Raw genomic sequence first — 13,455 nt, 5'->3', positions numbered from 1 at the left:
CAAACAATCATTTCATTTCACTGCATCTAGTCATACGTTTTCCTATTTCAGTGTAAATGGAGCAAGGGAAAGTGACTGCATGCTTCTGTAATAGCCTTTATTTTTCATATGCACACCACAAAGGTCCTTACTTGAAGTGTATGTTGGTAGCAGTACAATTGTTCTGCAGTTTGTCAGAAATGTCTGTTCTCTGAACTTTCTCAACAGCATTTCTCAATAAAGGGTGTCTTCTTTCCTCCAAGGATTCACGTCTGTGTTCACAGGGAATTTCTGTGATATTCTTGAGTAGTTCAAAACTTGCCTCTGAATTGCTTCTCTGTTTTTCTTTAATCTGACCTGGTGTGAATCCAAACACTCGAGCAGTACTCAACAATGGGTCACAGAAGTGTTCTGTATGTAGTCTCCTTTACATATGAGCTACACTTTAACAGAATTCTCCCAATACATCAAAGTTGACTAAAGCCCTTCCCTTCACCTGATCTTATGCGCTCGTTCCATTTCCAATTGATTTGCAGCATTACAATCCCACATTTAATCGATCCATTTCTGTCAAGCAGCACATCACCAATACTCTATTCAAATGCTGCAGCACGGTTTATCTCCTACTCTTCTAAATTAACTTACATTTCTCCACATTCAGAGCACCAAATAGAACTGCAACTTAAAAAGCATTTCTAGCCACTCATGTATCTAAGTACCTATTTCATATGCTTAGACCTCCATTAACAGCCTGCAGTATGGAACTATGTCAAATACTTTCCAGAGATCTAACAATATGGAATCTGCCTATTGCCCATCATCCTTGCAGGATACGATGAGGAAAGTGCAAGCTACATTTCAAATTAGCAATGCTTTCTATGTTGATGTATGGACAGAAATTGTTCTCTTCCATTATTCTAACAAATAATATGCTTAAGAATTCTGTAACAAAACTGACATTAACCCTTTGACTGCTGTGGACATGTTAACTCGTCATGCCTCGCTGTTCCCCTGGCATGCCTGACGTGTATACACGTGGCCTTGGGTCTTCCCTTCGGCGCTATGGACGTGTTTACGCATCCCGTGCCACCGGACTTCCCACTGCTAGGGATGAGTTTAGGCGTGCTGAGTCACAGCTACCTGAGCGTTACGGACATGTATACGTGCAGAGCTTTCTTTCCGCCCTGCTCGTCTAGTAGCTGTTCAGTGGTCTGGCTATAGTTTGTGAGTGCATATATCTTTGTTGCTATGTTTGCTCTTTGCAGAATTTGACTTAGACTCCTGTATTTATGTCAGTTTTATTGTTTACTATGTGAGAAATGTCATGTCGCCATGGTTGCACAGATAAAGAAATCCTGGATATGCTCACAAAGAGTGACAGTGAGTGTGAATTATCTGACATTGCTACCAGTGATGAGTCTTCAACAGAATCTTGAACCTGTAGTCCTCAGCCCTTTACATCAGATGGGAGCAGTTCCTCTGAATACGAGGAATCAGAAAGTGACAGTGAAACGGTTCAGAAAAGAGTGCGCTTAAGTGACACATTTGACTGGAAAGAAACCGATTTCCAGCGGTTAAACCATTACTTCAATGACTCGAGTTCAGGACACAAATGTCAATTAGATACTGACCCAAGCATTCTTTCATTTTTTGTGATATTTATGTCTCAAGAACTGTTGCAATTTATTGCAGATGAAACAAATCGTTTTTACGTTTACACCAGAGAAAATACTACAGAATCAGTGAATTCTTGACTGTCAAAGTGGAAAGACACTGGATTTGAGGAAATGTATTGTTATGTTGTTTGCTTGTAATGGCACAAGTTAAGAAGTTAAAATTAAGTGATTATTGGTCCAGAGATACAGTTTTGAACACACCAGTTTTCAGCAAAATTATGTCCCGAGACCGTTTTTGTCTACTTCTGAGAATGTTACACTTCAGTGATAACTCTGCGAGTAATGGAGGCGACAGTCTATTTAAAATCAGGACGATTGTTGGCAAAGTTTGTAAGACGTTTCGTAATTCATATTCGCCTACATCACAAGCTTTTTATAGATGAAAGCCTCTTGCTGTTCAAAGGACAATTATCTTTTAAGCAATTTATTCCAACCAAGCGAAGTAGATTCGGAATAAAGACATTTGTACTGTGTGACTGTCAGAGTGGGTATATTTTAGATTTCATTGTATATACAGGTGCAACAACAGAAATTGGGTTCCACAATTTGGGCGACACAGTGGCAACTCTTATGGGACCATATTTGGAACAGGGTCATACTCTATATGTCGATAACTGGTACTCCAGCCCGGACCTGTTCCCCTGGCTTCACAACCATGGAACAGCTGCATGTGGCACTGTCTGTAAGAACAGGCGCAACATGCCAAAACTGCAGAAGAAATTAAAACGAGGAGAAACTGAGTCGAGGTCCACTAACAAGGTCCTTGCTATCAAGTGGTGCGGTAAGAGAGAGGTGTACATGTTGACCAAAAGTCACACAACACAAATGGTTGAAACGGAGAAGACTGACAGAAATACTGGCGAAAAAATAAAGAAACTGCAATGTATTGTAGATTACAATTTGAGTATGGATGCAGTTGACCATTGTGACATGTTAGTGGGATCAGTGTGTATGACTGTGAAATGCTATAAGAAATATTTTTTTCACATTCTGCATTTGTGCATTCTAAATGCTCATGCTCTCCACCGGTCGGTAACAGGGCGAAAAATGGCACTCGCAGAGTTTCACCTTTCTCTCGTATGGGAGATTGTAGAAAAACATGGAACAGAATGGAGAAAAGCTGGTGGGGGAAGGCGCTACGATGACAAGAATCCTCTGCGATTCACAGGGAGACATTTTCCGGCTGTTATCGTGAGTGAACATTCGCAGAAAAATGCGCAGATATGTGGTTTGCACGAAACAGAAAGTGTGCCGGGAAACTAGATACCAATGCAAAACTTGCAACATTCCATTATGTGTTGCACCCTGCTTTGAGACTTATCATACAAAGAAGCATTACTAATCACTGGGAACGAAATCTGAGAAGATTTATTGACGCTTCTGAATGAATTAATACAAAAAAGGCAAATATGTAAAAAAAAGTATATTAATGTATTTTTAAATTCGCCAGTGCCGGTCCAAAGCCCGGATCGAAAAGAAGGATGGGAAATAAATGCAATAGGTGGAAAATTAATCGAACGTAGCCTGACTTCTTCATATGTAGCAGTTTACTGGCAAATGAACGGACTTGATGATTGAGATGGAGCAATACCTGTACTGTGGCAAATGTAATTACGCCAAGTACATTGTGCCAGTATAACAAAACCCATACATTAATTTGTGTACAATACATTTAAATTATTAACATAACATGGACAGTTATATTCTTTTATTTTTAGTACTAAAAATGTAGATCAAACTCTGTCTACTTGTACAAAACATGTTCTCCATAACTGATTTAAACGTCTTTGATCAATGAGAGACAAAATGGCAAAGCTAAAACTATTTTCTCAGTGCAATTTTTCTTGCTACTTTGTCTCTGTTGATAGCCAATATTGAAAATTAAACTCACTGTTCTGGGGACGGTGGGGGGACTTCTAATTTGTTGTTCGAATGAGACTGGCTTTGAAGCATTAATAGAAAACAGTATTTGAAAAAGAAGTATTGAATGCACCCCGCTTTCATCTTTTCATAAAAATCAACATCTTTTTGACTAATTTGTAGATAGTTGGAAAATAGTAGGGAATAAAAATTTTTATTCCTTATAGTTGTGCAGTCAATCTATTGCACTCGAAATCTCATTTTAATCATGCATTCACACTACTAGACATGCTAACCAGAAGTTTACATTGTTTTTGGGCCTGGTTTTCATGGTCAATTTTCATTCCAGTTGTACAGCTTGGTATGTTTCATGGAGCATAGTTTTTTAGCAAAATCTGAACGAAAATACTGCATTTTTTTCGGGCGCCTATTTTTTTGGCTGATTTACCTACAATTTTCTGGTTCAATATGGCTTGCAAAATTCTTTTCATTATTATTCTTAAGAGAATGCGTAAAGTTGTACAAGATGGCCAAATTTTATTTCTTTACAAAAACTATTGCCTGAGATATTACTGCTCAAAGTTGCCAAAAATTTACGGTGGCTCTGCACAAGCCGTATTCAGCCGAGAAATATTCAGCACAGGGCAGGTTGAGCAGCGTGGGCTGATCCGGTCCCAGCGGCAGCTCCGAGAAACAGGCATGCAGCGCAGGTAAACGGATTACACCACAGGCTGTGGCACCTCAGCACGCCAAGCAGTCAAAGGGTTAAGAATACTGATTTGTAATTTTTGTGTGTACGTTCTTTTACCCTTCTTATTCACAGGAGTATTTTACCCATTTGCTAGGGCTATTGCTTGGGACTTTGTGCTACGCAAGGCATTTGCAGTAAATTCAAGCTAAGTGATGGGCCAATGCCAAAGAGTACTCTCTGAAAACCAAAGTGGGATTCCATCTGAAATGTAACAGATCAGCTTAGATAGCATACTGAACACTTTAATACCACATTTTTGAGCTCATTCGGGATAAGCAACCATCCACATTCCATTTAACAAGGTAATTAAAATGTCATTATCAGTAATCACTACATTGTGGATGATATAGTATGCAAATGATGTACCTTACTGACATACCAAAGTTATAAAGCTTAGTCAACTGGTAGGGACATCTGAAACTGTCACATTCTGTTGTAATCAGCATATAATGAAATCATGTTTCAATGAGTTGCTCATTTTCAGTTATCAGCCAAAATACTTCAGATGAAGTTTAGCTTGTATTGTGTACATCTATCATTCATCAGTATGATCTACGTATCTAATTACATTCACTAATTTTTGGAATACTGTAATTATGAAATTTTATAATAACTGCCAATCAAAAACAATATAAACAAATGACTCAAATTACTTTCTGTTTAAATGTTAAGACATCTGTTAATAATGGTAAAAAGGTCTGTTTAATTAAATGCTGAAAACATGATAGGAATGCCTTACTTCATTTATTTATTATGTAATTAGGAAAACAGCAAAAAACTGTATGTTGCATATTAGATGTAAATTCCTCCGATAACTTTTTTTGGACTGAATTGTGTGTATTGATCAAACAATGGCAATTGTAACTTTTCCAAATGTTTGTTAAATAAACAAGATGTTATGATGTTTAGTTGTAACAACAATGTTACGACTGTCATGAAATATATGAGGGAGTGAGTTTTGGAACATTGGGTTCACTGTTGATCCAACTTCCATAATATAAGACCTATGTTGCATTATGGAATAAAATGTTATACAAAGTTTCTTGGTGTATCTTGAACTCAATTCATGTTACACACACATGGACCTTATTTACATACACAGTACTTGACAACAAATACCAGGACATCAAGTAAAGCAGAAGTTATTTATCTGAGCCACATCACCCGTCAATACTGAGTATACATTGTCAAGTTTTAATCACAGTAAGTAACAACAACCTTATTTTTAAAAGAAGCATTACATTGCACATCTGGACCTAGCGACTTGTTTATTTTCATCTCTTTCAGTTGGTTTTCAATGCCAGGGATACCTATTTCTGTGTCTTCCATAAAGGGCTTTGTATGGCGGTTGAATAATGGTGTGTATGTATGATCCTCCTGCATGAAAGAATTTTTAAGTGTAAAATTTCACATTCCAGCCTTCCTTCTGCTATGTCCTATTGACACACTCTAGACTGCTGATAAGTGACTGGATAGAAGCTTTTGACCGCCTTAGTTATTTCACATAGAACCAGAATTTTCTAGGATTCTCTGCAATATGTTTTGCTATCACACAATGGTGGAAATTATTGTATGCTTCATGCATCAAACTTTTAATTCCTCCACATCCATCAAATTGCTTCAGGAATTTTTTTTCGGTAGTTGGCGAGAACTGTCAGCATTACTTGCACATTCAGATGATTTATAGGAGGAAACTCCAATCCCAAAGACATCATCTGTTAAAGTTGACCTTATGGTAATTAAAGAAAATGATGCTGCAGTGCAGAAAATAGAAAAGAAGCCTGTACCTGCTATTTATGTTCTGCAAGCCTACATTAATTCAAAGTAGTTTCACTCTGCAGCAGTGCCACACAATTTTATGAATGAGGCAGCAGCACACCGCTCTTTCTGTTGCAATGAAATGCACAGAATGTATGTATGATGTATTCCACTAAGTTAACAACATTCTAACAAGTGTTTGTAGTTATGATCATCCAACAAAACTGCAAAACAAATTGTGGGATTTTGAAGGTGCTAATTTTGCAGTCCAAAATCACAGTGAATACAGTATAAGAATGGCAGCTGTTTTGTTTATTGTGACAAGAGTTATGATGAAATGTATGGTTTACAACTATCACTATACAGTCACTGGTATGTCTTTATGTGGAAGAATGTCTGCAAGTCACAGAGGCTCTGGAAATCTCTTAATATGAGAGACCTGACAGCTGATTTTTTCAACTTTGAGTTAAACAATGTTAATCAAAGGCTGATCCAACACTGTGACTGTAGCAAGTTCCAAAGACATTGAGAGTTTCCTGTAAAATACATGATATTCCACACAACACAAATGAAGGCACTGCTGAAAGAATAACAACATTCTATGGATTAAGACTAGCTGTAATAATGAGGAAAATTGATATTCCAGTAGACAAAAAATAATTTGTGGGGAAACTGGTCAATGGATATTTTCCAAACAATTATCTCAACCTATTTGTGATTGGACACATACAGCAGCCTGTCTTCTTCTTCCTCTTCCACATCCTCTGCCATCCGTAGTTCCCTAGTACCCAATGACAATGATCTCCATCTATCTACTGTCTTCACTCCTAACAGTGTCATTTTCTACCTACATCCTCATTGTTAAATGGATCTATAACTCAACTGTTCTGTCCAAATTAACAAGCTCAGTAAGTTTATTCATTTTTATTGCTGGATGCATAGTGGTAGCAGTGTTTGTTTCAACTTACATTTTACCCACTGTTTATTAGCAGCACAATCATGTAAATTTTGATTTGGAACAATGAAACATCAGAAATAATGAAATACTTTACTTGCAAGCACAATAACTTTGCTATCAAACTTGACAAACAAGTTCCTGGAAAAAATTCAACTATGCGCTCTTTGGGAACTATAAAGGTATCTATTAAATCAATAAAGTAATTATATACAGACTAGGCATACTGCCTTAGGGAAACACAGTGGTGCCTTGTAAACTATTCTTGTTATGAGTTTCAACCTCAAGCAACAAAAATGTTACCATCAATGTTAATGATATCTTTTGTGTCATCTGAGAATGAAATATATATTAAAAAAAAAAGGAAAATAATTATAGACACATATCCACTATGTCTGTCTGCTGCCCATTCACTCAAGAATCTGAATAACAACATTAACAGAAGAGCTATTTCTTTAAAGATATAGTAAGAAAAACACTAGTAGTTTACCATTTGTCACATGACACCATCTGTAACACATACCTTTGGTTTTTGAATATGTGAGATCTTGAGTAGTCAGTCTGAAATACCGCTGCTTGAAGTTCTTACGCCCGAACCTTTTTCGACCTTGGGCCCGCTTTATCATAACTCTATAAGAAATAAAAAGAAACCACACAGTTGAAAGGCCTTTTCTTTTCTACAAGGAAATGCAAGTATACATTTGGATTTATATATAAAGTACGTTGTGGCAAACAGTGCTTCATGCACAATTTTGGACAGTAATTATGTTTCTATCAGTGTATCTTCTTTACGCAATTGTCAGTGGTTGGTGAAAAACTTAAAAAGAGTACCCCTTAACAATGGAGTGCATTGATGTAAATCTCTCATAGCTAGGTGCTTCCAGAAGTACCAGATATGTGGGTTTGAGTCCCAGCCAACAACTGCTCTTATCCATCAATGAAGTTCGTATCAATAAGTATGATGGAGTTTAGTAACTGACTGCATCCAGGCATTAACTATGCTGTCATTGCATCACTGTCAACTATGTTATCCTCCTTATGGGTACAAGTCCCCATGCTTTACATATATGTAAAACAAATTACTAACTTGGCTGTTTACACCATTAACATTCTCATTACATACTTTAAATAATTAAATGTGAAGAGAGAAAAAAAGCCTTAGCTACCTAATGTCAACTAGTAACATATATTTCATAGCTATACATTTCAAATATCTTTCCTGCTCAACTTTCCTGTTTTGCAAAACTGCACGAGACAAAATCTATTCACAAATTCTGACACACAATATCCTAGCTCTAGAACTAAGGTTGCTAATGCACACTAACATGATGACATGTAATGACGGCAGAATAAGGATGTGCAAAATAATTTCATCAGCATTTGTCTGCCAAAGGGACAAGAGAAAGGAAAAGTTTTGGTTTATTAATTTCCTACAGGCAACACAGTATTTACATGCAGAGCACAGGCCCAAAACATAAAAGAATGGGGAAAGGAATCAGCCATCCCCTTTTCAAAGCAAGCATCTCTTTAAGCAAACTGGAAATGCCAAGGAAAACCTAAATCTGGTGACCGGGGCAGATTTGAATCCTGGTCTTCCTGAAAGAGTCTAATCTCTTACCATAGCATCACCTTGCTCAGTATGAGGACAGAATGGGATGCACAGATCCTGAACACCATACAATGTAATAATGTCTTGGGTTAAAAGCTATGCCATATCATTATGTATCATGGAACGAGTGTATGTGACAACACTGGCTTGTTCAATAGAAAGAGATGTAAACATTTTTGGGGCTCATGGCACAATTTGAGAGGAGTGGGTTATGTGCCGACACTATGTTTCACATTCCCCCTTTCTTTCATTCCATTCTAAACCATACAAAACTCAACTCCACACAGCACTGTACAAGCAACAACCAATCATCCACATGATAAAAGACCTACAACTGATTTTTTATAAAAACTCGGAGAAAAACTATCTTTACTATCACCCCTATGAGTGCATGTTTTTTCTGTGTTATGATTCCTACTTAGCAAATAACTAGCCGAAAACATACTGCTGCAATGTATTTTATTCGTGATGCATATTTGACTCGCAAACTGCATTAATTAATCCAATTTGGGCCACCAGTTGGACAACTGACCTAGCCATCTTCTTCAGGTGCTGTGAATAATAGTTCTACGTTTACTTAAAAGCCTAGTTTACAGTGATGGTAAATGTTGTGAGTGTCGAGCCCCGACTTACAGCATGGAGGCAAACTAGTAGTGCTAACCGCATTTCACATTCTGCTCACAACTCAGGTAGGTAGCAATCAAAAGTGAGCTAGTTATACCACATTAAGAAGTTCACTCTAGCCTATTTAGTGGAGTTAGTACACATATAAACACCATCTATATACTGAAGTATTTTAGTCAATGTGGGAAGAGCTGTTTCTAGAGCCATGATGTACACAGCGCACAGGGTGTAACAAAAATGCTCAGCACAAATTGCAGGACACATTCTTCATGTGTGATGAAGAAATTATGTTATACGAACTTGGGCCTGGAAACACTTTGTTTCCACGTTACAACTCATTTTCTCTAACTCGTTAATCATGGGAAGCACACAAGCACAGAAAGTCAGAATCATGAGGAACGTGCACTCTTGGTGACGTCTGGTTACGTTGTGCACTGCCAGTGTTTTGTTTTGTGTGTCCCTTTTGCCAAGTGATGTATGTAATTGTTAGTTTACAGGTGACGTCTACTGTCTCAGCCATCAGCAAGACCATTGCAGCACAGGGGTAACTACATAGAGTTAATCACATACTTGGCTCGTGCAATGGCAATGTATACAAACACAGAGGATGGCAGATGCCCATTTGATGTATGGATTAGCTGACACAATGGTGCTTGTGCTCCACGCTTGTGCCGGGAGAGACTTCCAGGGTGAAGGTGTCCTGACAGGAGAACAATTGAAGCCATTTATCGTCATCTTGGGGAACATGGGGCTTTTAAGCCTGATACTTGCGACCGGGAAAGGCCTAGAAAGATGAAGAGGACACCACAACAGGAAGCAGCAATTTTTCAATTCTTCATGCTGCTGATGACAACCCTAGAGTCAGTACAAGACAATTAATTGCAACACTAAATGTTGACAAGAATATTTGGCGAGTGTTACACAAAAACCAACTGCATTCGTCCAATTTACACTGCGTGCAGGAACTATCAGCAGCTGATATTTCTGCATGGGTACTCTTCTGCGAATGGTTTATTCAACGAAATTTGAACCTTTATGTGAGTGCAACAGTGCTGTTCACAGATGAAGCGTCGTTTAAATGAGATCAGATAGAAAATTTTCATTTTCATAATCTGCTTGTATGGTCAGACATCAGTCCTCAAACAACTGTTGAAACAAGTCCTCAAAAACTTTCAGTCAATGCTTGGGCCGGCGTTGTTGGTGACTGTTTGGTAGGGCCTCACTTTCTTCCACCCACACTCGACAGTAATTTCATAGAGAATGTTCAACCTGATTTGTTAGCAGATGTGCCTTTAGCTCTGTGACATAACATACTTCATGCATGATGGAGCACCTCCTCATTTTGGTGTTAATGTACAATGGCTTCTAAGTAACAGATATGGTGAGAGATGGATAGGTAGAGGTGGACCAATTGCTTGGCCTCCATGCTCTCTGGGCATAAACCCATTGGACTTCTATTTGCGGGGGCATTTGAAAGCTCTTGTGTATGGAACCCCAGCTCAAGATGTTCAGAGTCTCCTTGCCTGTATTATGCAAAACCATATGCAATACTCCGGGGATATATCAGCACATCCAAGATTCACTATAACAGCAGATTGATGCATGTATCAATGCCTACAGATGCCATACTGAACATTTGCTGTGAGAAAAAGTTGCCTGTGGTATGCTGGTGCATTTTGTTTGTGTGTGTTTCCCATGGTTATTGAATTGGAGAAAACAAGTTGTAACATGGAAACAAAACGTTTCCAGACGCATGTTCATATGACATAATTTATTCATTTACATGTGAGGAATGTGTCCTGCAGTTTGTGCCATACACTTTTATTACTACCTGTATAGTAAAGGACTGAGAACTGCCCCTTGTTGGAAGCCAGTTGAGACACTGCAGGGGCACATCATTTTACCTGGGAACTTTAAGAACATCTTCCTTTTCAAAATCATACACTACTCCATAACGCATTTTTTTTTTTCAGGTCACCTACAGCTCTCAGTTTATGGAGCAAAAAATCTATGTTTACACTGCCATAAAAACTCCCTTGATGTCCTGGAACATAGCTGTGGACTTTCCATTCTTCGAAAAGACTGTCGACTTATGTGTTGACAAAAGAGTAATAATGTCAATTGTGTCTTTTCCCCCCCTAAACCCAAACTGGGAAGTAGCCAGGAGGTTGTGTGACTCCTGCGATCACCACTAAAATCGGTGTTTAACTAATTGTTCCAGTGTTTTCCCAATTCTACCTAAGCACGATATTACTACACATGACCACATGTGGCCATTATTGCAAACAAGGGGTGATGTTACAGTTATAAAGTAAAGTGGTGCTTACGGATGGCGCATAACACTGTGAATGATTTCATGAAAGTTGTGAATATACTATCAAGTGGTTCAGCATGACTCATGATAAGCCAACAGAAGTACTCTCATCCCACCTGCAGTAACACTGTGGTCAACTACTAATACAAGAGGAAAGAGCAATGAGTCTGTATGAAGTTGTCTGACAACTATCTTTGCCTCTTTTCAAGACTGAGACAACTGTGTGTGTTCTGCAAGCTTCAATCAAGTCTTTAGAATCCCGAAGTTGATTATAAAAATCCAAGAGGAGTGGTAGCGCATTGGACAGCATGTTATGTATCATAGTGTAGTGTATATTATCGATGCCTGGAGAGCTGTCTGTGGCTGAGTGATTTGCTCTCTTCAGTTCTTCTAAGTTATACAGAGACAACAGGCAGTCATCACTGTGGCGGAGGCCTGGTGCACAAGTGAGCGGTTAAGGATATACTGAAGGGGTGATGTTTGATCAGTGGATTCATCAAACCAAGGTGCTTCCATTGGAGATTGGTCAGATGCCTTGTTCCTGAATTTATTAATTTTGTGCCATAATTCTGTGTTACTACTTTCTTTAGTTAATGCATTGTAGAGTAATGTAAATTATCTCCTCATTTTCAAAAATTCATATCTTTGTTTACAGTCAGAAATCAGTGCTGAAATTTTTACAGTACTTTGCTATCATACAGGTGTACAAACTGCAAAAATCATATTTTTATATTCAGTCCCACCTGACATAACTAACCCCAAACTTTGCAAAATATGAAAATTTTCAAATTTCAAAAATTCATAAAAAATTAATGAAACATTTGTAAGTGTTCTTGCTGTATATGAGGCTAGTAGTGTATGATATCTAACTATAGGAAAAAATAGACACTCATAAATCACTCCTTGTTTGTTATTTTTGGGCCTAAAAATTGGATTTTTGAAAAATTTGGATACCGGACTTTGGAGGTCATATTGCCTGGTTAATTTTGAATTTAGGGTATTTTGTGTCATAGAACATGTTGTAGAAGGCACGTTTCTAAAAACAGTCATGTCAATTGCAATGTTGTAAGTTAACCCAGCGCAGAGACATTAATATTTTTGCTAACGTCTTTAAACTGAAATACTGCCGTGCACTTACAAACGAAAATGGCCACTATTCAGTAAAGGTGAAAGGTAAAATTTTTTAAAAAACTTTTTTGAACTTCTCAGTTGTAGGATAATCACATATAAAAAAAATTAAAATATTTAAAAATGGTCAAGCAACCAACTTAATTTTTATTGGACCACTTCATTTAGATTGGCCCTATTAATGGTGCAGCACTATTGAAGAGGAAATGCGTTTCAAGGGTTTGCTAAAAGCAAAAGATTATTTATTATTATTATTATTATTATTATTATTATTTGCAGCTCTTTCCCATAGTTCTTGGTAAATGTTTGGAAATACATAGCTCCAAACATGATTCTGGCTCCAACAATTATTCAGAACATTAAATCCCAACATGTGGTCACGGGGAATCTTGTCAGTAATGAACAAGAAAACCACATAACAACTGTAATGGTGAAATATTTAAATAGTGCATTCATATGGTTATTAATGACAAATACTTATTACTGCTGACTCCTAAGCCACTAACATTAATAAACTGTACATAGTTATTGTCATGAGGAACTGGCATGATGGTGTCACACTTAACATCTGACTTCTACATCGACATGACTACCACCAAATGATCAATTAGGACAAATGGGCATAGGCAGAGGGTGTATACTGGCAACTCGCAATATCCTGTTGCAGAGCATGCTCTACAACATAAAATTTGTGACCTCAGTGCCTGTTTCACATGTGCTATCTGGAATCTTCCCCCAGACACCAGTTTCTCAGAACTCCGCAGGTCAGAACTAGCACTGCAACATGTCCTTGGTTCTCAC

General features: G+C 37.8%; 1 protein-coding gene across 1 annotated transcript in view; it reads right to left on the bottom strand.

Moving 5' to 3' along the window:
• Window positions 1-13,455, bottom strand: part of LOC126161674 (GTPase-activating protein) — a 134,952-nt gene that overhangs the window by 24,876 nt on the left and 96,621 nt on the right. The window contains exon 14 of the mRNA XM_049917679.1: window positions 7,503-7,609. Coding sequence (XP_049773636.1) covers window positions 7,503-7,609 — 107 coding nt within the window. The remainder of the gene's footprint in view (window positions 1-7,502; window positions 7,610-13,455) is intronic.

Source organism: Schistocerca cancellata, chromosome 2, assembly GCF_023864275.1.
Source record: "Schistocerca cancellata isolate TAMUIC-IGC-003103 chromosome 2, iqSchCanc2.1, whole genome shotgun sequence".
Classification (NCBI taxonomy): Eukaryota; Metazoa; Arthropoda; class Insecta; order Orthoptera; family Acrididae; genus Schistocerca; species Schistocerca cancellata.
The sequence above is the reverse complement of the archived record's forward strand: the minus strand, read 5'-3'. Positions and strand labels throughout refer to the sequence as shown.